Source organism: Anabrus simplex, chromosome 1 (assembly GCF_040414725.1).
Source record: "Anabrus simplex isolate iqAnaSimp1 chromosome 1, ASM4041472v1, whole genome shotgun sequence".
Classification (NCBI taxonomy): Eukaryota; Metazoa; Arthropoda; class Insecta; order Orthoptera; family Tettigoniidae; genus Anabrus; species Anabrus simplex.
In genome coordinates, this window is record NC_090265.1 from 647,918,210 (window position 1) to 647,944,007 (window position 25,798).

Here is a 25,798-nt window from a genome sequence, read left to right on the forward strand (position 1 = left end):
TAAAAATATTACGGTATGAGGATTGGAGTCGGTCTTGATTTATTTGTATAAGCTTTGGGAAAATGGCGGTAGTTTGATCTAGTGGGTATACATAAGATTTTGTAACTTAGTTCATAATTTAGTAGCTAGAAATTATATACAGCCCTCTCTCTCTCTCTCTCTCTCTCTCTCTCTCTCTCTCTCTCTCTCTCTCTTCATGGTTGGATGTACTTCTTTATTTTTTTTTCAGTAGGGTTAATAGTACACCATGGAATATATCTTAATTTCTCTCTACGTGTTTTCCAATATAAAATAGCATGTTGCTGTATACTGAATTAATTATATAACTTATGCTATTATACTTATGTTGTATTGTATCCTGCTAAAAAAAAAAAATGACCATCTTGAACGTGAGAGCACATTGTGTACATTAAATGGCGCTTCGTGGCCCTATGTAGCGTATGCAATCTTTAAATAAAACAATAATCAGTCAGTCTCTCGCCAAGGGTTTGCTTGCGTAAAAATGTAGGACTACATTTTCTGCCGATCCTGTCATGGATTTTCTTAATGGAGAAGCTGCTGCTTCTCATGTACTGTTTTGAGTTCATTTTATCTCTTGCCAGTGGTAACTAGACCCCGGAAGTTAGGCAAAATGCCTTTCTTTAAAAATTGATTTGGGTGTTTATGTCGAAGTGTCATATAGACATAAACATATTTCCGTACGTTTGGGAACGGTAGGACCCGTTTTTATTTTGCCCTTTTTTTTTAGCCTAGTTTTGCTTCCGGTGCCTATTTGATGGTTTAGTGCCTTTTTTGTCTATTTTTGAGTTGTGGATATTTTCTGTTGTTATTTATATATTAAAATTACACAACGGAAAGAAAAGAAAATATGATTCCAATGTACTTTGTTGATAATAAAGAAGACAATTTCATTTTAACTTAATAGATAAAAAATAATTTTACATAAACGATATTTTAATATTACACAAATCCCTGCTGGAAACTCACTCCACAAACCAAATGGTTGAGAGGTTTGTCGGGTCCCGTTCCTGCTACGTAAGTTTAAGTGGTGGTGGTGATTATTGTTTTAAGAGAAAGAACAACTTGGTAACTATCTTCTATTACCACTAATTAGAAGGAAAATGGAATAGGTCTGACGCTTGGAAAAGTGAAGTTATCGGCAAAAGAAAGGAAAGGGCCTCGAACGACGTGAAACTCCATAAGGTCCTAAAACCTAATACCGTCGGGGTCGGAAAAGAGCAAGAGTTGATCAAGTGAGTTCGGGTATGAAAGTTCAAAAGAGAGGAACCTGACACAAGTATGTGGAAGCAACGCCAGACTCAGCTAAGGGAACTGTGGTGGCTAACCCACACTCCCAAGTTGAGAGCCCCTGTTCCCCCTTGATAGTCTTCTCTTACGACTGGAAGGGGATACCGTTGTTATTCTATCACCCCCACCCACAGGGCGACGTAAGATTAAGTAGTAAAATGGTATGCACATGTGCACTAATATTATTTTAAGGCCCATTTCTGTCATTATAAATGCCTATTTCCTAAATTATAAGTGCTTATTTGCCTGCCTGAGTCCTTTGGGGCTACCTCCTTGTTGTTCCCTGATGAACTAATGTTTCCGTACCAGTAATTATCATGGCATGGAATTAATTAGAAACGGTAGCTCAACACTTTTCGTGTAAAGAGAGATAAGTCGACCGACTAACCGTTATTCGCAGACCTGGCGCACTCGACCTCAACCATTGAACTACACGCTCTGTTCTTGTCTTTAAGAATGGGGAATAATTAAGTAACAGGCGTGCTGGCATTTGTATGAGAGACTGCTTATTTCATTATATTGCTCTCAACTTTTTTTTTTTTTTTTTTTTTTTTTTGCTATTGATTTTGCGTCGCACCGACATAGTTAGGTCTTATGGTGATGCGATGGGGCACGGCGAGGACTGGCAAGGAAGCGACCGCGGCGTTATTTAAGGTGCAGTCCCGGCATTTGCCTGGTGAGAAAATGGAAACCACGGAAAACGGTCTCCAGGACGACAGAGTGTGGGGTTTGAACCCAGCCATTTCCCGAATGCAGTTTCACAGGCTGAACCGCGTAACCAATTCTCGGTCCTTAACACAAAGATCACTCGAACTGTCATAAAATTAATTTGGGCTAACTGAATGCCACCCACTGACACGACGGACAAGGGAATTCGCGCAAGTTGCGATCGGATATCAAGAAAGTACTTTAGTGGCTCATGTGAATGTACATGATGTGTAGATAACTAATATTCAGCTGCATTGTCAGTTTCATACATTTTGATGTTCATCTCATAAGGGACTACGTCTAAAATATCCCAATAAGTGTAGTCCCTTAGTCATATAAACATTTCGTCGCGAGCCGATTCAGAATGTAATTATCGCATGTTTTTTGTGGTCGAAATAAGCATCATCTTCGGTCATGTGTTAAAGATAATACTGTATACATTACGCATGAGCTTCACAACCAGTACGTTCTCTCAGACGGTGACGAATCAACTGGGACAGCTTCACAATCATTCTGTTTGTTCTTTGACCAATTACGTAGCAAGGCACTTGACGTAGCCGGGCACTTAGGTTTTACGTGCTATGAGTCCTGAAATATCGTGAGCATAATAGTTGTTAAATCATTACAAAAGAAAATCTACAGAAATCACTGCACAATAATTCATAATCAACGTGCTTGAAGACACGATGGCAACAGATGGGCGTAACATATTTAACGAACGTCCAATATACTACCTCGAAGAATATGAGTACGCAGATTATCTGCGAAGTGCCGATTCAGAACCTGACGAAGATATGTTGATAAGCGATGGAAGCCAGTCCTCCGATATTTTACAAAGTTCAAAAAGAGAAAGAAGTGGGTTGATATCCTGTAGAAACAGCAAAGGAGAACATTGCGTTAGAAGGGAGATGATAAGAGTGCCGGAGTGTGGGGCTAAGGTTGCGAGACATCTTGATCCTAGACCGCACTTCAAGCATATTTCAGGGTTGCATCTTTCCTCAAGTGCATGGTAGCGTTCCAAGAGTAAAGTAACTTCACAAACTCGGGAATGTAGTCATATCTTGTTCTTGTTAGTTTTAAACTCTGAAATTATTGTTTCATTATTTTAATGTTTAAAGAAATATGATTTGAAATTATAATTCCCTAGACATAATTGTCTCAGAACATTTAATTAAGCATTGTTTTACCTATATTTGATTTTGATCATTTCCTAGCATGAAGGTAATCTCGCCGCCATATAGTAGAACAGATGTTTTGTTAGCGATTATACTGTTACATTGTCTCACGGAGGGCGTTTAGTATGGCATTTCTAACCCAGGTGCGAGGTTTCTAAAAAGGGAAGCGTGTATTTCTGTGTGAAGGATAGAATTCCTTCTCTGACATTTTCAGAAAGTTGAGTTTTCCCTGTCTCCCTTTACCTTCAATTCCAACACAGATTTGGATCTATGAAAATGATAATCCACAGCCTGTTTCCAGTCATTCGACCGGGTCAGGGATGGAATGAATGACAACTATTTATGCAGTATGACCTTCATGTAGTATGCCATCGATATTGATGTACTGCCCTGAATCATTCTACAGTCCAAGACGTAGCATGGACTGATGCACAAGTATCATATAAGGGTTTTTGAGAGAAATGCTCAGTTACAGTACATGTGTGTGTCTTACATAGATATGTGCATACGTTTGTTTTTTAAAATTGCTGTATACAGTTCCAAAAAATGTATAGGCCTATGCAACTTCTACTCCTCTCAGTATGGTTGAAGTAAAACACTTTGTTTTAAAGATTAACACAACCAGGTTCATTAACAGTAGATTATGGTGATGATAATCTTCTTTCAAACAGTGGTATTGTCTGTGAAGGCCCTCTGATCACCTGTATGACTGATGTACATGTTGGTGTGGATTTGTTATTGAGGCTAAGTTTACGAAGTGATTGTGATCTATGTGTACTATTATAGAATTAATATGAATTTGAGGTGGTAAACAACACAAAATCTCTTCTAGGGTCCCGTTCCACAAAAGTATGGTCTAATATATTACAAGTGTACTGAGGTGTTACTAATTTATTTATTTATTTATTTATTTATTTATTTATTTATTTATTTATTTATTTATTTATTTATTTATTTATTTATTTATTTATTTCATGCCTTCATTTGTGGCGAAGTTAAGGTTCATGGCCCTCTCTTACACTTAACCACATAATATCTAAAATAAACTTCAGAAAATTGAATAATGAAATAAAATAAAAATCCTAACCTCATTCATTCTTCCATTCATACTGGCATTCACACAAGCTGGTTATACAGTTAATAGGTAATTTCGGGCAAGACCTCTTGAAAGAAGCAAAAGAGGTGCAATTCATAACACTGACTCGAAGAGAATTCCATAGCATTGCATCAGACCCTTGAAAGGAGCGGTTATATGATGGGCGATGCACAGGAATTGAGACGTTAGTAGTCGATCGTGTGTTATCTTCATGATGGGAGGAGAGTAAATTAAACTTTGAGGATGAATAGTGGAGTTTAGATTCATTCAACAGATGAAATACGAAAGTTGCAATGTAATGATATCGTAGTTTATCGATTTTAACCAGGAGAGTATTTTATAATAGGGGGAGATACCAGCTGAACATTTAAGTGAAAATACAAACCTCATGCATGAGTTCATTGCCTTCTGTAATTTCAATGTTTGTTCCATTGTGGTATATATCATTACAATATCACAATAATTAAGTCTGGGAAATATGAGGGTATGGATAAGTTTAATTTTCATGCTTAGTGGAAGAAGGATTTGCGAGTTTTGAGAGGGTAAAGTGGCGAGTGAATTTTCCCACAGTTGCTTGTTTTGTGCTCACTACTTTTTACAGACTTCTGAAATAGTATAGCTACACCACAAGCAAAAGTGAAGGCAATAACTTCTTGTTTGGGATATTTATCTGTCTTTGCTGTCCTATTATAATATCTTGTGTCTTTTTAGAATTAATTAATAAACAGTTCTTATTAGAATAGGAGCTAATCATATTTAAAATCGAATTCATCTGATGAATTCCAAACTCAATATCAACATCTTTATAGTGATAATATATTAGATCATCTGCATATAAATGATACATACAGTTGCTGAACTGAGAAGAGATACCATTGATATATAGAGTAAACAGAAGAGGTCTTAACACGGATCCCTGTGGGACACCTGTTTGCTTCGTCTTCCAGTCCGTAGTCAGTTTCTAACAACACGTTGTCGCCGATTGGTGAGGTATGAAGCAAAGAACGAACAGCAGAGGGGCTCAAATTCATACTTTGTAGTTTTGCTAATAATATGTCAATATTTACTGTGTCAGACGCACTGCTGAAGTCAAGTAAAATAAGTATAGTCACTTTCCGCTCATCTATAGCTCGTCTAACGTCGTCTGTAATTCTTAGTAGTGCCGTCCCTGTGCTATGTCCTTTATTGAAACTAGATTGGAAGGGGTCACGCAGAGAATATTTTTCCAGGTATTGTTCAAGTTGGTTATAGATCAATTTTTCTAGAGCTTTAGGCAGTGCTAAAAGAATGCATTTAAGTCGAAAGTCACATGCTTTCTTGTTCTCTTTTACTTTATTCCACCCTACTACTTACGTCTATACAAGTGAATTTTCATTGTTCTATTCCATAGAAGTATGGATATTAGTAATTCTGTTGTAACTTGTATAGATTTATTTCGAAGGAAATATTAATAACTTCAATTACCATAACAATTTTTATACATTTTTGTGTAATTCAAGGAAATATATGAATTAAATAATAATAATGATAATGACAATATTCGAGTGTATAAAGTAATAAATGCCCATTTTAACGCAGTGTTTGAGTATGAACACACAGGTAAGTGCAATTGAAGTGGAAGGACTTATGACTGATATTCGTGTCGTAGCAGAAATTACGTTCGTCTCAAAGTGAAATATCGCATTTGAATATGGACAAATGCGCAATAAGGAAATGTAAATTACTATTATCCCTAATAAAAACGCCGGATTACATTGCGGAGATGCTAAATAAAACAGGAATTCAAATTGATTACCGAGGAATACATAACCTAATTTAAGCTGTGGCATCGCTTGTCAAACAGTTGTCCGTCCATCATACATTCCTGTGACGATACTAGTAATTTTTTAGTGATTGTTTATTAGTATTGTGCATTATTTTGTGGAACGGAACATTACAACTCCATACTTTATAAGAATATTTGCTAATAACTAATGTATTAGAGAGGCCATGCTTTTGTGGAATAGCGCCTAGTAGGCTGCCCGATCTCATTTAACTCTTCTGTGGCATTATAAAACATACGGTAGACTTTCAAAAAGGCATCGAAACATCTAATAATGAGACCAAAGCCAGCGAGACTTTCAACATCTGAATTTATTTTTGACCGGGCGAGCTGACCGTGCGGTTAGGCCGGCAACAAAATGAGACGCAGGTCCGTGAGGTGACGCAGGGTGACTTACGGTGAGTTTCTGCGAACCACAGAACTAACTGGACCCGCGCATGTTACAGCGCAGTGTGACGGGACGCAGTTGCTGCCCGTGGTGACCCTGCGGACCGCAGTCTCTCTTCCGCAGTTTCCTGCAAGACTCACGGTGATTTTGGTTGTGCATATTGTGTCTTTTAGTTCGAAATGGAAGAAAAACTCATTGAAGCCGTGCGTGTTCGCGAAGCCATTGTTGCAGGTGCTGAAGCGAAGGCGATGTGTGAAAAACTGAGACATTTGCTGAGAGATGCTCTCAGAAGACAGCATAAATACACTGACTGACAGAGCAAATGCAACACCAAGAAGGAGTGGTCAGAACTTTATGCCAATTGCAGGGTAGACTGACGTCACTGAGGTATGCTCATGATGTGAAATGTGTCGCTGTGCTGCGCACGTAGCGAACGATAAATGGGACACGGCGTTGGCGAATGGCCCACTTCGTACCGTGATTTCTCAGCCGACAGTCATTGTAGAACGTGTTGTCGTGTGCCACAGGACACGTGTATAGCTAAGAATGCCAGGCCGCCGTCAACGGAGGCATTTCCAGCAGACAGACGACTTTACGAGGGGTATGGTGATCGGGCTGAGAATGGCAGGTTGGTCGCTTCGTCAAATCGCAGCCGATACCCATAGGGATGTGTCCACGGTGCAGCGCCTGTGGCGAAGATGATTGGCGCAGGGACATGTGGCACGTGCGAGGGGTCCAGGCGCAGCCCGAGTGACGTCAGCACGCGAGGATCGGCGCATCCGCCGCCAAGCGGTGGCAGCCCCGCACGCCACGTCAACCGCCATTCTTCAGCATGTGCAAGACACCCTGGCTGTTCCAATATCGACCAGAACAATTTCCCGTCGATTGGTTGAAGGAGGCCTGCACTCCCGGCGTCCGCTCAGAAGACTACCATTGACTCCACAGCATAGACGTGCACGCCTGGCATGGTGCCGGGCTAGAGCGACTTGGATGAGGGCATGGCGGAACGTCGTGTTCTCCGATGAGTCACGCTTCTGTTCTGTCAGTGATAGTCACCGCAGACGAGTGTGGCGTCGGCGTAGAGAAAGGTCAAATCCGGCAGTAACTGTGGAGCGCCCTACCGCTAGACAACGCGGCATCACGGTTTGGGGCGCTATTGCGTATGATTCCACGTCACCTCTAGTGCGTATTCAAGGCACGTTAAATGCCCACCGCTACGTGCACCATGTGCTGCGGCCGGTGGCACACCCGTACCTTCAGGGGCTGCCCAATGCTCTGTTTCAGCAGAATAATGCCCGCCCACACACTGCTCGCATCTCCCAACAAGCTCTAGGAGGTGTACAGATGCTTCCGTGGCCAGCGTACTCTCCGGATCTCTCACCAATCGAACACGTGTGGGATCTCATTGGACGCCGTTTGCAAACTCTGCCTCAGCCTCGTACGGACGACCAACTGTGGCAAATGGTTGACAGAGAATGGAGAACCATCCCCCAGGACACCATCCGCACTCTTATTGACTCTGTACCTCGACGTGTTTCTGCGTGCATCGCCGCTCGCGGTGGTCCTACATCCTACTGAGTCGATGCCGTGCGCATTGTGTAACCTGCATATCGGTTTGAAATAAACATCAGTTATTCGTCCGTGCCGTCTCTGTTTTTTCCCCAACTTTCATCCCTTTCGAACCACTCCTTCTTGGTGTTGCATTTGCTCTGTCAGTCAGTGTACATGAAAAGTGGAGCATGGGCTGAATCCGTAACATACCGTTTCGAACACAAACTCGGTATCGGAATCCGATTCTGAACTCAAGTCTATTAACATAGCAGCAGTATTCGCCATCTCTGTCAGATCTGAAGTTCCATGGTAAACTGCGTACTGAAACTGCAATCCAACTTGCGACGATTGTCGCCGTGACTCACTCTGCCGTGAAGAATTAGACGTGAGTCACCCTGCGTCACCTCACGGACCTGCGTCTCATTTTGCGGCCGGCCTTGGGGGGGCGCGCGGTTGTGAGCTTGCATCCGGGAGATAGTGGGTTCGAATCCCACTGTCGGCAGACCTGAAGATGGTTTTCCGTGGTTTCCCATTTTCACACCAGGCAAATGCTGGGGCAGTACCTTAATTAAGGTCACGGCCGCTTCCTTCCAACTCCTAGGCCTTTCCTATCCCATCGTCGCCATAAGACCTATCTGTGTCGCTGCGACATAAAGCCACTAGCAAAAAGCAAAAACATTATTTTTGAACTGCTGCTTGTGTTCATTATACAGCTGTAACTAATAAATATGTACCTTTGTGCGACATAATCCAGTTGTGTGACGGAGCCGTATCTACAGTATCATATATGTACAGTGCAGAGCGTAATTGAGAGCGACGTTGTGAATCCTACCTGCTAGACTTACAGTAGTTGCAGTATTAGTATTAGCATTAGGAGTGAGTTATCTACTCCTGTGCTATATCCGTAGTTACAGTGGTGTATGAAACGGTACGGGGGGTACGGAGTTGTTGACTGCGATACCCCAAACTCATAAAATAAAACTTACCTATACCGAAACTGCTGGTATGTCTTTTTATTCTTAGTTTAGATCTAAATAATGTATATTTGTACCAACTCTTTTTAATACCTTTTTCTTATTAACGAATGCATTGCATTTGGGAGATAACCCAGTAGTAATGTCTGCTTACAACAAATTAACTAAAAACATGAATTCCATAACAAACAATTACATGAAAACAATACGTGATAACGAAAGAAGAGGATAAAAAAGAAATAGATGGCATTTTGCATTGTAGTGCTGTGGAAATAATTTTGATTGATTGATTGATTGATTGATTGATTGATTGATTGATTGATTGATTGATTGATTGATTGATGTTCAAATAATGATTATCAGAAAGGAAGACCAATGCTATATTGTTATCAATAGATAAAAACTCCGTCATATCAGCTGAACTGATATGATAAACTTGTATTAAGAGACTGCTCTTAGTTCAGTTGTTCTTTTACCCTCAAGCGAAATATAGGATTTTGCATTCACATCATCAGTGATTATTTCTTAATGAACTGCAATATAGGCCTGCATCTTCCTCTTTTTCTCTCTCCACTTTCCCTTGGAAAACATTAACCAGAAAGGCACTGTGCCTGTACAACTGTCCAATAGTCTGCTTTCGTAGCGTAACGGTTAGCACTATTAGCTGCTTTCCTCGGGGGCCCGGGTTCGATTCTTGGTGTTTCCAGGGATTTAAGAATGGCAGAAGGGATGGTGTGTGGTTAAATGGCACTGCCTGAAAAGACCTGCACCACCTCGGGACGTGGATATAATAGTATATAAACCGATCTCTTCGTTTTAATCATGCATTCCGAAGTGTGTTTTTTTTTTTTTTTCTCGCAGCTGCTTGCAATACCTCCTTATAAATAACCTCTTTCGATTTTTGCCAACGATCCATGTTTCCATGCCTTAAAGAACAACACTTCAGACAACTTTTTATAAATAGTAATGCCATTTCGTACGCTTGGTTTTTAGTGGTTAGAATAGTCCTTTTCTTGTTGAATGCCACCTTGGGGCAGATTTCCTCTTGATATCAGTTATGCTCCGTCGATCTGCAGTAACTTTGTTCCTTGGATGTGTGCATGTGGAATGCCCTTAATGGTGATATGGACGTCCATTAGCTGGCACATGGGACTAGTAGGCTTAGGCCCTATGTGTTATAGAAAATATCTTCAACCTGAAAGTCTCCTCATTGTTCGCATTTATTTCGAAAGTTTCATTGTAGTGGTGAGGTCATCGATTGACGTAGGTAGAAAATGTTAACAATATGCATGTCTTCAGCCCTGAGGCTGATTGGATCCTCAAATATAACCACCTAAGCTTAGGCCGTTGTAGGAAGACCGAAAAGACCTATGGTGGACCCAAAATGAGGCTTACCAGGCCTAACGAGGAGTAAAGTAGTTTTGCCATTGTTTTTCTTCGCTGGGCCAGAAAGTACTAGTGCTTCGAATGCCATTAGTTCATTCGTATTACTTAGCACCACTCTTACCTCAGCAGCTTCCATACAGCCACAGCCATAAATGAGACTAGGACTTCGGTGGAAGCTACATTTTGCTCTGGTCTGTGCCAAGAGACAGATGCAAAAATACTGTCTCTTTCAAGATATAGCAACAATATGGGAGAAGATTAAAAATGAATCAGTTCATATGCCATTAGATACTCTTGCTACAGTTTATATTTATGATGTGCCCCGAGATAGTTTTTTGCTAATATAACTGAAGCCCCTTCGACATCTCTTTAGTGCTGTTTTCATTTGAGCCATGAGGTACGCGGCTTAGATTGTAGACGTAGTAAGCCACTTAACCAACAGTAGGTATTTTTGTTATTCGTTGGCCTCTTTCCTAAGGTAGTTGTTCCTTGTTTCTACTGCTATCGGTATTCACTGACTGTGTAAGTTACCGAGTACCTGGGTCAACGTTATGTCCCTTTAAGTTACCCTGAAGTGTTGACCTTGTAAATTGTTAGCCAGGAAGTACTAATGTCCAGTTAAGAGGTCGTTTAGGTCACTGCTGTATGATATATGCTATGCGGTCATGTTGACAGTGGCGAAGCGGACGCAGTCTACTGCATTTGTTCTGTAAAATACGAAAGGGAAAACACTTCCTACTTAACGTATCACCTCTTGACATAGAAAGTATTGTTTCCGTATTCCAAATTTAAGATGTCTTACAGAGTTTAAATCCCACCATCGGCAGCTCTGAAGATGGTTTGTCCGTGGTTTCCCAGGCAAATGCTGGGGCTGAACATTAATTAACGCCATGGTTCCCACTTTTTGCCCATCTCCTGGTCTCCATAAAACCTATCTGTGTCGTTGCGACGTAGCAATTGTTAAGAAGAAAGAAAATACTGTAACAGCGTACACTTACCTCATTTAATGCACCCGAGAAGACAAATTAATTGAAATCTCAATATTTACCATGCTATAGGTGGTTTTGAATAGTTTTCATTTCAGCTGTAAGTAGACAAACTCAAAGATGGTTTTAACGTGCATGCTACGACCGTTTCCTTTCTAACCATAGCTCCTTATAAACTGGCGAACCGCTCCGGTTTCGCACGGGAGCAACTTTGAATTTATGGCGATAGGCCGTATAAGATTTCCTTGTAGACATCAGTTGTTTTTTATCCTGATGTATGTACGTAGCTCACTGTGACGAATTCCAAGACCAATCCAGCCGCCTGCCTGTTTAGCGCGCTTCTTTCTCCGCATGCGTTATTTATACCATGCCTGCGCTTTCACTAAAACGGCAGTAACTCGTGAGGCATTCATACAAATTATATACTGTAATTCCAATTTTTATCTTAATGAGTTTATTGAGGTGAATAAACCATGTATTTTAAAGGATTCCATCATTAATCTTGAAATTCTAATTTTAAAGTTAGTCTTCTACTGCAAACTAGAATATAATCACCCTTATCGAGGGCTAACTTTTACAGTGATATGTATATATTATCGTCGCGGACTATTTGTAGAGGTTTCTTTGTTGTTTTTTGTGATTTGTACCGGGAGGTACACCCCAACGCCGCGCATTTAAATCTAGCGCCTAAATGAACTCCTATTGGTAAAACAGTGAAACTGAAACTACACCAACTTAGAACTTTACTCAGAAGATGTCACCACTAAAATCTGATGTAATTTTGTTATTGTGAAGTTTCCTGAACTGTGTGAATTTCTATTCGTTTTGTTTGCCATTTATCAAGAAGTTTGGACATTCTCCCATAGATGACACTACCAAAAAACTATGATCATTCACACTGGTGGGAGGGATAACAACTTATAATTCAAAGAAGTTTTTTTGATTGATGTTCATTTATTTTTGGGTTGGCAATATTTCCTTTTTATTTCCGCCAGTTTTGAATCTAGCCAATCCCTAATTTTTGTAATTAATTTTCTACCAATTACAGTCTTCTTCATCTTCTTCTTCTTCTTCGATTTTGAGTTTAACTTTTAAACTGACCAATAAACATGAAAGGGTGTGGCTTGTTTAATCTTGAATGGTCTCGAACTTTCCCCGAGGGTTTATAAACTGGGGATTTTCACGTTTCTTGGCCAGCTGATCGTCATCTTACTAAGTGTGTGTGTCAAAGTAGGAGGCGGGCGGCCTCTTTCGTCAGCTGCTAGATCTTCTACAAGGCAATGGCCACATAACGTCTTACTTTCTTGCTAGCTCCGCAGTTTAACTCGAGGGAAAGGTCCGAATCGTTAACCATGTAACCTTCTTTTCTAAAAATGTAACTTTCTGCCGGCTAATGTAATTAATTCATAAATTCTTTAACTGTAAATCGGGGATAGAGAGTGATATACCCTCTTGAGCTCCCCTTCATCTTGGCTTGAGGTGCCACGCTTTTGTTTCTGCAATGTATTAGTTATTTCCATGCGTGCTACCTCAGTACTTTGGGAATAGCCCCTGTTTCGTCGGCCAAGCGCCCTATAGGTTTTAAATTTTTGGAGCTCAGTCTTCAACTCCATTCAAATTGTACTCGGGCCGTTTATTTAACCTGTTCTTTTTCACTAAGGCCCTGTAGGTTGGGAACTAGATACCTCTGTGTAGTAAGATATTTCTATTTGTAAACAGTGCCTTGTAAGGCCAGAGATTATTAGATTTTCATGCAATGTTGCCTTGAGTAGGCTTGGAAACCTGAGAGCTTCTTAGCTCTTTTTCGAAGTAAGATTACTGTATGCCTCTTGAAAATTCCCTTGTCTAAATTTGTCCTCTTTCGTAAATTTGAGCTAGGAGCTCAAGAAAAGTAAAGCGAGGGCTTGAAGCCCACGATCTGTTAAAACCACTAACCTTGTCTTTCCTAGACTTGTTTAATGATTGCTGCGTGTACCTGTAAAAATTGTTAAGTTTAAAAATTTTGAAAATATAACCTTCAGTTTAAGTTTTAAATTCAATTCTTGACATTGTAGTTAGACCCATTCATCCCGGCACCTTCTTTTACCTCTGCGTCCACGAAAAACCACGGAACATGATCAACAATTCTTCTACATGTACTTCGTCCATTGTTAACGGTTCAGGCAGCGTAAGCCAAGAAAACGCACGGATGGCAGCTTTTCCTTTCACATCCCTCGTTAAAACTGCTACCGTTCGTCTCTCTTTTGCCATGAGTCAGGAGGTGGTGGTGGTTATTGTTTTAAGAGGAAGTCCAACTAGGCAACCATCCTCTATATAACACTAATCAGAGAGAAACAATAGAAGAGATCCGCCATTTCGAGAAATGAAGGTATCTGCCAAAGGAAGGCCTGGGCTACGAAGGGCGTGGAAATGAAAGACTCCCTAGGCCTCGAGTGCTCTAATTTCGTCGGGGTCGGAAAAGAACAACAGTTGACCAACGAAGGTCAGATAGAATAGATGAAAGTGAGGAGCCTGGCACAAGTGTAAGCAATGACAGGACTCAGCTCAGGGCCCCGTGGACGCCAACCCACATCTTCAAGTTAAGAGCCCCTAGGGCTGCCATAATACAGGCATGTCAAGGTTATGAGCTGAATGACAGTTCTGCGTGCATGGGAAACAGCTGTTCCGAGCGCTAGCCCAGGACGTTACTAGATGGCGGGCTGGAGGGGTGTATATTACTCTTTCATAACTACGTTAACCATACATTACTGTATATACATAATATTCTTTCATATAAGGACATGCATAAATCAAAGTTTTCGACACGGCATTTGCATAAAATGCGCGGAACAACATGCTTTGTAATCACCGTGTAACACGAAAATAATTACTTTAAACGTTATCATAATTCGTGAAATACAAGATAAAAGGCATTTATTTTTTAGGGGCTTAACATCCTCAGCTCTCCTAATTAACAATTATGAAGCAGAGTGATGCCGAATACTATAGCGCTACTATATGCTTTGTAGCAAAGCGTCATGTTTTTTAAACTTAAACGAAAGAAAATGGGCTACGAAGAAAGTAACGTAATATCTCTTCAAGCAACTGTGTTTATGAAAAACTAGCCGTTGTACCCGTGCTTCGCTACGGAATTCTACATTGTTTGCAGAATTCTAGGTTAGGTAGTATACACGTTGTGGGGAAGATTGTAAATTGCATAGCTTTTAACGTTACCCTAGAAACACGACGGGGAAGTTACCAAACGTCTTTTCTCAAATGAAGATTGGGTTAGGGAACTTTAATTGTAATGGTAGGCCCGCTTGCCTACTATCAGTCACAATTAGGTTGGGGAGTTTTCATTATAATGGTAGACACTCACTCTCCACCTGGCTTTTTACATCCTCAGAAAAGCTGTCTTAGTGGTTTTCGCAACTGAAATGAACATAGGTCATTACAATAACGTGAGCGGGAATGGCGCGATTAAAAGCAATGCTTTCATATGAAATACTCGATCAAATGAAAAACCACATCTTCACACTTTTAACGAACAATACTACGCTGCCGATCTAACAGTCCAAAATTCCAGAGCTGGAATGACAAGCCCCAGACAGGCGTGATCCGTGAACACACTTCGTCCTTTTTCGGGGCGGGGGGGGGGTCAAATAGTGGAGAGTCTCAGGGCAAAAACTATGCCCTTTTACTAATCTGTTTCCTAGGAATACCCGATGAGTCGAAAAATCTCAATTCACTACACTGGCGGAGGAAAAATCTATCTGACTTGGAGGCAAATTTTTCCTCCAAGCCAGAGGAGAAACCCCCTCTTCACTGCTAATATGGAACAAAATGAATGTAGAATTTAATAAAAGTGAAGAAGAAGAAGCTTTTCTTAAGAAACGGCTTTCTTTTAGGGTTGTATTATGAGTTATTTAGTGAATTGTGGTGTTATAATTCGGAATGCTCCTAAATTGTAATTCTGGATTAGGTCATCCTACTTCTTAAGTGAGCCTCTGCCTTAGGTATGCACATGCCCATTGAAAACAGCGCGTCAAAATAGAGATCGAATAGCTGGAATACTATGATGAACCAGTGTGTTACGTACCAGCAGTATCAGAAAATGTATGAACCAGGGGAATGGCATACTAAAGCACAAACTTATCTAACTACCCAGCTATTTCCCGCCATTTTTCAGTCAGGCCGTTATACTCGGCACGCAGCAGTAATACCATGTATCGGAGTTGAGTGGCAGCATAAGAGACAAAGAACATCACAACAAACAATGGACAATGTAATGTAATTCGATATTGTAGGCCTTCACATTTAGTTTTCTTCCGACTCGGAAATACCACTCTTATTATAGTCGGTACGGTAAAACTGAATAAAACATAAATGATCAGAAATTGTATTCTCTATAACTGTTGTTATGTAGTACTTTTCGATAGGACCAATAACATAGGTATTTAAAAATTAAATTTTAGGCGCCTTCCCCTAAATTACCAACTCATCCCTGGTGAATGTTGTGTGTATGTTGGATATTCAGCCCGAAGGCTGCCTCTGTAGCTCCGCCAACAGCTGTCATAAATAGCCTAGGCGTCACTGAAGAGGCGTACTAGGGAAACGAGGAGTGAGGTAGTTTCCCGTTGTTTTCCTCACCGAGCCAGCCGTTGCTATTACATATCAGTCTTCGAAGCCCACTGAAATGCATGCATCAACCGACCCTATGAGCGATATTTTCACAGCATTCAAAACAGGGACTGGCTGCATAAGGAATGGTATTACTAGCATCACTCATACCTCAGTCACTTTCATATTGTCAAAGCCAAGGATGAGACTGAGACAGGTCAATGAAAGTAACAAATTTGATATAGCCCATACCAGAAGACATGGTGCACTGTAAACACTACATCTCACAAGCAAAGGCATCCATGGTGAATAAGATTGTTTATAGCTTAGAGTGTAGTTTCTTATTCCCCGACTCTATATACCGATTTTTATTAAATTCTGTTTATCCATTTTCTCGTGGTGCGTGTACATACATACATACATACATACAGACAGACAGAAATTACGGAAAAGTAAAAAGTACATTTTCTTGTTACTGTGGACATGACCGATACAGGAATACCATTCTTTTCAAATTCTGAGCAATGTACTGACAAAACTCTTTTATATATATTACACAAATACAAACACACACGAACAAATTACTGTGTCAGACTTTATGCCACAACCTACGTAGCTTTATATTTCAACCAATACTTGTAAACCACAACAGGTAACTGAAGCCTGTCATTGGTATACGTGCACAGCCCTTGAGTCGGTAACTTGAGGAAGTACAAGCCGATTGAGAGGAAGAGACTTGCGCCGGCGTGCACAAGTATTTCTAGCACGGGCACTGCGCTTGCGGCAAGCAACACCAGTGTCATACGTTAATCTTTCCCACAACTTCAAGATGGCTACCCAGTTGTACTTCGATACACTTGTTCTCGAGATAAGCCCACACAAACACACACACACACCTGCCGGGACTTACTTTACAACTGTAGGTAAAATAAAACAACAACAACAGGGCTTACCAGTGTTGGGTACAATCCAGGCATTCGCTTAGAAACTTTCGGAAACCACTTCTAGGTTGATCGAGAGTGACATCGTAAATTACTTTTCTTCTTATGTCCCGCAGGAGTTCTTTTTACGTGCCAGTGAATCTACCTACACGAGGCTGACGTAGTTGAGCACCTTATACCACGGGACTGAGCCAGGATTAAACCTGCCAAGCTGGAGTCAGAAGACCAGCGCCTCAACTGTCTTATAACCACTCAGCCCGGCTGTCAGTTATATTATAGGCACATTCCTCCCTGGCCCAGCTCCTTATACCATCTGAAATTTGTGACAGAGCCAGGAATCGAACTTGGGCTGAATCGGAAGGCACCTCTTTCTCATTCAACATGATATTGCGCATTCTATATATGATAGATTCGTAGTCATTTTATTTTAGTGCTTTAAAGAGTACACGAAAGAAATTTTTTGTTACTCTTCTTCTTCTTCCGCCCCGTGTCACGGGTGCGAACTGTCTCATAATGTGGTCTTGGTCCTATCACGGCCGGATGCCCTTTCCGACGCCAGCCCGTTGTGGAGGCAGGTATTCGCTATATCATGTTTCTGTGGGGGTTGGTAGATTCGGGTATTGAGTGAATATGACGAGGTGTGTATTGATACAATCACGAACAGCCAATCTCCAAATCAGAGGCATTAACTAGATACGATTAAAATCTCCGACCCGGTTGGAATGTAAACACTTTGAACTGAAAGCCTCGAGGCTGGCCATTTAGATGAGGAGCCGGGCAAATGATAATAATCATTATATTATTAATATCATTTATAATTTCGTGTGGCTATTTCTAGCCGGATGGGCGGCATCAGCCACGTGTAGGTAACTGCGTGTTATTGTGGTGGAGGATAGTGTTAGGTGCGGTGTGCGAGTTGCCAGGGATGTTGAGGACAGCACAAACACCCAGTCCCCGAGCCAAGGGAATTAACCATTTAAGGTTAAAATCTCCTAGCCGGCCGGGAATCGAACCTGGGACTTTCTAGACCAAAGGCCAGTACGCTAACCATTTAGCTATGGAGCCGAAATAATAATAGTAGTAATAATAATAATAATAATAATAATAATAATAATAATAATAATAATAACTTAAAACATAAGCATTATTGCAAAAATATTTCCAAGGAGTTAAGCTGAACTTCTAGTCACTAGGAATTACATTTTATTTGTTTGTTAAACCACACTTATAAGTGGGATAGTCTTACCTAGGGTGAACAGTAGAAAATGACCATGTGCGTTCTCTTTGTGTTATGGAACATAATAGTGGAAATGAGTACAGGTCGCTTATTAGCATAAGCTTCAGTAGGGCTGAGGTCCTGAGGTTTATGTAGCAATTACAGTGTTAATTAGGGCAAAACTTGATAAAGATATTAATTACAGTACTGTTATTTTCATTGTAGACAGTAAGACAGTGTGTATTTGTATATTGATATGCTACCATGAGAATACAAAATAAATTATTGTTTTGTATCTGTCCGCAGCTGCGTGCAGAGAAAGAGAAATTCGCGAAGTGGAAGGACAAACTAGAAAAGGAGAAGAATGAGGCTTACAGACAGGTAAGATTTTACAAAAATTGTTTCTAGAACAATCCCATAATAAAGAAAAATTAATCAAAAACAATACTAGCAATAATAATAATAATAATAATAATAATAATAATAATAATAATAATAATGAAAATGTAATAGGCCCAAGAAGAGTTTTGGGCTGATTTGTAGATAAGAGTTTCATGGAGCTCTTCTTTGATGAAGCATTCATGAACTTGATTTATACTTTTAACATAAGAAACTTCATCTTGATTTACCCATATTGAACTGAGATTACAAATACTTATAAGTACTTGATTTATACTACATTCTTTTGTAAGATCAGATTCTTCTTCTTCTTTTCCTCCTCCTCTTCCTGGCCTTTTCCCCAATTTATTGGAGTTGGCACTTGACGTGTGTTTCTGTGGTGATTGGTGATATGTTGTAAGTAGATGAAGAGAAGTGTGTTAAGATAAACACAAATACCCAGCCCCAGAGACGAAGGAATTAACCAGACGTAGTTAAAATCCCCAACCCGACCAAGAACCGAATGCCAGTATGCTGACCATTCAGCCAAGATGTATGGCCAGATTCTCTATGTGAAAGTAATGGTTGACCACCAAGGTATTATCTGTAATTAAAACCTCTGTGGATTGAGTGTCATTTTCGTTTTCTGGATCCCAAGATCGTGAATTCAAAGTCAGCTGAGGAAATCTGTTTTTTAATGGGCGGAAAAAAGTCCATTCGGCATTCCATGTCATGCAATGTCTGCATGTAAAATATCTCTAGGGACACATTTGGTATTTACCCGACAAAATTAATAAAAACTCAGCCATAGATCACCTAAGAGAGATTCGGTTTACTCTGCCATCCGAACATTGAAATTGACACACAGGCAGCCTAGGTGGTGTCAAATCAAAATGTCTGCACATGGCAGGTGGGGCCATATGAGTAGTAGTAGTAGTAGTAGTAGTAGTAGTAGTAGTAGTAGTAGTAGTAGTAGTAGTAGCAGCTTTCATTTGGTGTTCTGCCTAGCGGTAGTTAATTTTAGTTGCTTGGGAAGACTCGCTCGGATCAGGTAGGGGTTTTTCAGTCGCCTTGACAAAGAATGTTGCAAACTATGCAAAACGTTAGCAAATTGTACGGAAGGTGCATAAAACAAGACTGTTCAACCAGAAGAAAAACTAAACATGTCCTATCCAGTTCCTTTTTCTATTCTTCACATTCTGTAGTATGTTTCTTTCCTGTCCACTTTCTTTCCTCTTCAACACTTCTGCATTCCTCTCTTTATTGGTTCAGTTGAATATTTTCCCTTTTTTTCGTCACATCAACATCTCAAATGCTTCAATTCTTCTTTCCTCATCATCCAGGTTTCTGCTCCAGACAAAGCAACACTTAACTTGTCATGTCTCTTTCCCTTCCCTAATTACTGTAAAGTTCATGGTATTACCAATGTTCTGTATGCTTTATTTCTGGCTATATTGTGCATATTACATTACTTTCAACTTAATCCTCAGTCTGAATGTAGTGATATTTAGTATTTAGCCCCTTGTAAATAGTATGATTCAGTATAAAATTTACTGCTTTTAATGTAAGTCCGTGTATTAAAGCGGAGAATATTTTTTTTGTTAGAGAATTTTGTATATCAGTTAAACTTTTTATAGTTTTCCTGTTAGTATTCATATTTTAAAATCTCATTCTTGTAAGCAGTTTTGTCTTACAGAGACACTATGCCCTTTTGTTAAGATAAGCATTCCTTTCAATTGATATGCTCTGTAAATAGGCATAAGTTCAAACAAAATTCCTGTAGTTTAGACCTACCTATTGGTGTGAAGCTAAAACTTTAGTCAGCTAACACGTAGAGGAAAAATGGATCTACCAAGAATACAATGTTGAAAGAGAAAAGATTAAACTACTGCTAAGTGGTAATTCAAATCTCATTTTTACCAAGACCTGGCTTCTTATTTTTTATTCCTTGAATCTGCTGGTTCCACTGATGGGCAGTGTGTTCAAGGAGTGTTTAGTCAAATACATATGGAAGTATTATCATGAAAGATTTTTAAATTAATTTTCAATAGTTACCTTATTTTTAAGATAAGTCTTATGAAGTAACTGAGTTTGAGTGTCTTATTAAAACATTTTTAGTGCCATTTATCACCCATAAAAGTTCTCTGGAAAGTTTCACAACATAAGCTATATTGTCTTTTATTGTTGTTGCTGCTGTTGTTGTTGTTGTAAGTAATTCATAAACTGAGAGAGATTTTAGTCTTCCATAACTTTTTTCACTTCCACTTTTTTTTATTTTTAGGTTCCTCTCACTAATATGTCTATTTAACTCCCCTTGGTCAGTTTGTGTTCTTTTACGGTCGCAGTGATAATAAGTTTGCAATCCCTTGAGTGATATTCATTTTCCTCCCTTTTATAGCCTATCCCTTATTTTTTTTGTCTAATGCTGTCACTTTCAGAGTTATTAGGTTCGTCCTTCAATGAGTAGTAAGGATTTGATAATCTCCCTATTTTTCCCCTTGAAATGACAACCTGCCACCATCACTTGTGTTATAAAACTTGTCTTGTTCTTACTCTTGTACTGGATTTCTATGTGTTGATTCCATCATATTTTATTTGTTAGTATTTTCTGATTCACGACATACATTGCAGCTCAAGAGACAAGCAGCAGAATCAGAGGCCACCAGGCGAGGACTTGAAAGAGCTCGACAAGAGGTGATGCGGCAGATGACTGCCATTGCCTCTGAGAAGGATTCTCTGGAGAAGGAGGTAAGTCATGGCTCAAAATACTAATTAAGTATTAAGTTAATGTTGTGGGTACCATCGTGTTCTTGCTTCAGCTGGTAAAATGAATACAATGAAAGCTCATTATTTTAAGCATTGGGAATAGAATTGAGTATTAAATAATACTTAAATTTAATTTTTGGAGTTCACCAGGCGAGTTGGCCATGCGGTTAGGGGCGTGCAGCAGTGAGCTTGCATCCGGGAGATAGTGGGTTCGAACCCCACTGTCGGCAGCTCTGAAGATAGTTTTCCGTGGTTTCCCATTTTCACACCAGGTAAATGCTGGGGCTCTGCCTTCATAAAGGCCACGGCCATTTCCTTCCCACTCCTAGGCCTTTGCTATCCTATCGTCAGCATAAGACCAATTTGTGTCAGTGTGGTGTAAAGCAAATTGTAAAATATATATATATATATATATCTTTTGGAGTTCATAGATTTTTCAAGAAGCTTTCCATGAATAAGTTAGAGGTTTCAATACAAGTGGACAATTACATAATAAATAATTACATCTTACAACATTTCCTTAAAGCTATATACCTCTTGCTTTAGTGATGGAATGTGTATTTGACCTCCCTACTATGAGTTATCAATACGCCACATCAACCAGCCGACATTCCTCCTCAAATATATCAACTTGTCCAAAAATGTAAATATCCTGCACAATGACGCAGCTTAGAGAGAGCCGTAAGCCCTAACTTTGCTACATACAAAGGCATAAAATAAATAAAATAAATAAATAAATAAATAAATACTTTAGTTTAAAATACACATGTAGATATAGTGGGTTGAATGGGATCTACTGTCTGTGTGGTCATTACCATCTTTGTATTTCATTGGCCTCTTTCTACATTACTGAAGCAAGCCATTCTATATGGGCTGATACCGTGGTTCTGTTGCTCAAAAGAAATTTCACCATCAGAATGTTGGCTGACAGGGTAGGAGAGGTGGTGGCGTACAATTTCTAATCACTAGACTGCATGCCATTCCTCTCTGCAGTATTCATATGGTTCTGTTGATGGTGATTCGTCAATCAGATGGAGATATTAAGCCTTGAGCAGGCCCCTTGTTGTCATTATAGGCTCTGTTATAAACATTAAAGAAATAATTTACACTACTTTTCCAATACTCATCTTTCCTTATATTTAGGATATAAACATTGCAAGTAGTGTTGTTAGTTGGGACATGTTTCGCTTAACTGTCATAAGCATCATCAGCCAAAATAATTCTTAGACTAAAGTTAGGTCAGGGCCTCAAACCTAGTGGCCTTAAAGTATATGGTACCCTAAGATTCACATTTACATTATAGAAAATCAATAGTCTTAAAACTAGTGTGAAAACTTCTAACAATGTTTGACATGGCTAAGAGAAAAAACACACAATCATGTTGACAGAGGTTAAAACATCGAAGTACAACATAGAGCTGGTAGTGGAGTAATTAAAATCATATAGGATATCATATTGCTATCAGTCAATCAATAAGAATGTTTACACGTAAAAATGATTTTTTATGTTCAATGGAATGAAGAAGGTAATTAGAATAGATACTGGTTAAATCTCATTCTTTGCTAGACACGAGAGTCGGGTATGAGAAATCACTTATTGTAGTTGACTATGGAGTAGTAACACTTCACCAGAATTGATCACATCTGAAGCTGCGTATATGTAGAGGCAAATATCCCGTTCCTTTAAAATAATGGTTAAAGCTGAAAACAGGTGTCCTCATGTCTACTGGGAGTTCAAAGTCATAGATGGAGAAAATAAGACACAATGTGCGTGAATTGAAGTCTCTTGTGTTGGAAGAGCGGTGACTGGTCACCTTAGCAGCTTGAGGAGGTATGGTAATCGTCTGCCCGTTGCTGCGTGTGTTGTATCGGTGTGCTAGCTTGGATATTTGCCTCTACATATAAGCAGCTTCAGGCGTGATCAATTATTACTAGCATCACTTATTCCTGAATCACTTTCATATTGTCAAAGCCAAAGGTGAAACTGAGACAGGTCGGTGAAAGTAACAGATTTGTTCTAGCCCATACATTGTGCACTATAAACACGGTCTTGCCAACAACGGAATGTATTAAATTAATTTTGCAAAATTTTATTTATTCTCATGTAAGAAATGTTGTGTATCCAGCCAAATATTACTTGGAAACACCAAGGGAATGTTACACAAATTGAAGAGCTTTTTTCCAAACTAAGTCAGTTTTTGACGAAATTGAGAAATCTGTCGGGTCTTGTTTGTATGATGTAGATGTAGACCTACCTATGTTGCTTCATCATGAGCAGGGATAGGCAATCGTATTTTTTTTCCAAAGCTGTACTAAGTCAGGCCGTGATGTCTTTCAACCTCTACTAATACGCATGTGTACAAGTAAACTTCTGTTTCCTGCCAGTAACATCTTTGCTGTGTTGATGAGCTATGCTGAAGAACAAGTTCCCTGTGTAAAAGGTGAATGAAATTGGTTTAGAAGGTTTAGTTACTCCTCTAGAAGATTCTTTTAGAAGCAGGAGGAGAAGGGATGTGAACATCTGGGATAAAACAAAATGCAAGCCTGCAAGAAACAGTTCAAGCACAAACTCTACATCTCATACCACTTGTAATCTTGCTGGAAGACTAAACTATACATGCAAGGTAGGACTGTTGAGGCCAGAAGACATCACTCCTTTCTGTGACAAACTGACAGCAACATACAGAAAGTAAAGGAAAATAACTTCGTTTTAAAATATATTATGACCACGGAAACAAAAACACATTGACCGAGGAAAATAGACAATCTCCGTGATAGGTTATTAACACAATCTATATATATATATATATATATATAAAATAACTTGTCCTGACTGACTGACTGACTGATTCATCATCGCCGAGCCAAAACTACTGGACATGGAGAAATGAAATTTTGGGGATACATTCATATTAACATGTAGGTGCTCACTAAGGGATGATTTTTTAATATTCCGTTGCTAAGGGTGGAAAGAGGGGTGAATTTTTAAAATGAGGATATCAACATATCTAATGAAACACGTATTTTTTGTTATCCGAAAATACAGTTAAGAGGTTGTAAAGAATTGGAAAAGCGGGTGAATTTTTAAAATGAGTACCGGTGTATCTACATTATATGTCAAAAACTTTACATGTTAGAAACAAGAAACTTGGTATTTGGAAAGTCCTTTAAAAAATACAGGAACCTGTACCTTTTTGTTTTCGGAGAAGGCACTTAACAATGGGTGAAAGGAAGTGAAAAATAGTTGAATTATTTCTTATGAGGATACTTATATCTTAGAAACTGAAGATGTCACAGACATGAAAATTGGTATTTGGGATCTCGTTTAAAAATATAGAAACATGTATTTTTGTTTTCGGAAAATACAATTAGATGGGAGTGAGGGTGGCGGAAGGACTGATCAAGGGGTTGAATTCTTTTTATGGGGATACTTATGTATATCTCAAAAACTGAAGATGTTACAGATGTGGGAATAGGTATTTGGAATCTCCTTTAAAAATAAAGAAACATGTATTTATTTTGAGAGAAGACTGTTTCTCACATGTACAGTTCTATGTCGCATGGTCGTCTTAGCCTCAAAAGGTAATACCACATACATGGTTTAAAAAGAATTTCTGGGGTAAATGAAACTCAAATTTTTGGGTGTGTTTTTATACTTTAGGAATTTTCAGATAAAGTCTTAGTACAATGTCGAGGAACGATTACTTTGATCAAATTACGAAATCCACGCTAGCGAAGCCATGGGTAATTGCTAGTATTTTATATGGAGAAAAAATTGACAGATTGTACGAGTTTGTGCTCAGTCACTATCAGGAATGAATAGATTCAGATTGAATCTTTTATCTAAGCACTTTAGTGCTACTGGTCAACATTGTAAAGACAACAGGGGTGATGTTCATGTTAAAGCCTCAACCTTGAGGTGCAGAGAAAGCCATTATGGGAGGGCAAAGAGTGCACGAGTTTACGTGGACCAAACAATATCCATCTAGAAGGTGGCGAATGTTGAGAGAGGCCAGGGTGGTAGCAAATTTCTTAAAGATACTATTCAATATTGAGGTTGGACATCTAGAAACTGACACATCTTCACTCTGTGAAGAATTAAAAATCAGATACAAAATAATTCTACATCATCACCAGCTGAAAGAGCAGACCTGATCCTGATGGGACATCATAGGTTGGATGAATAACATGCTAGAAAGTTTTATGAAATCTTGAAGCAAGGGGAAGGTGATAGCTACCTCCCATGATTAGAATTTCAGAGACTTTCCATGCTCAACAGGTTTAGTTATACAACTTTTGTAGTTCTATGAAAATATCCAAAATGTGGAAAGCACATCCATATCATTCATATATTCTTGGGCAGAAGATCAGTTTGAAAGAGGTTCTAATGAAGTTGCATTAGCCTTGCATAGCTTTTTGCATTGTCTTGAAGAAAGGGTTCATCAAGAAGCATGATCAGAAGGGATTTTAAATTTCAGAAAACATTGAGGCTGTTATCCGACTCT

General features: G+C 39.4%; 1 protein-coding gene across 2 annotated transcripts in view; it reads left to right on the top strand.

Moving 5' to 3' along the window:
• The window catches only part of LOC136857265 (uncharacterized), a 425,663-nt gene that overhangs the window by 382,760 nt on the left and 17,105 nt on the right, over positions 1-25,798 (top strand). For both annotated transcript variants that reach the window (XM_067135774.2, XM_067135775.2), the window contains 2 exons: positions 18,457-18,531; positions 21,160-21,276. In XM_067135774.2, coding sequence (XP_066991875.1) covers positions 18,457-18,531; positions 21,160-21,276 — 192 coding nt within the window. The remainder of the gene's footprint in view (positions 1-18,456; positions 18,532-21,159; positions 21,277-25,798) is intronic.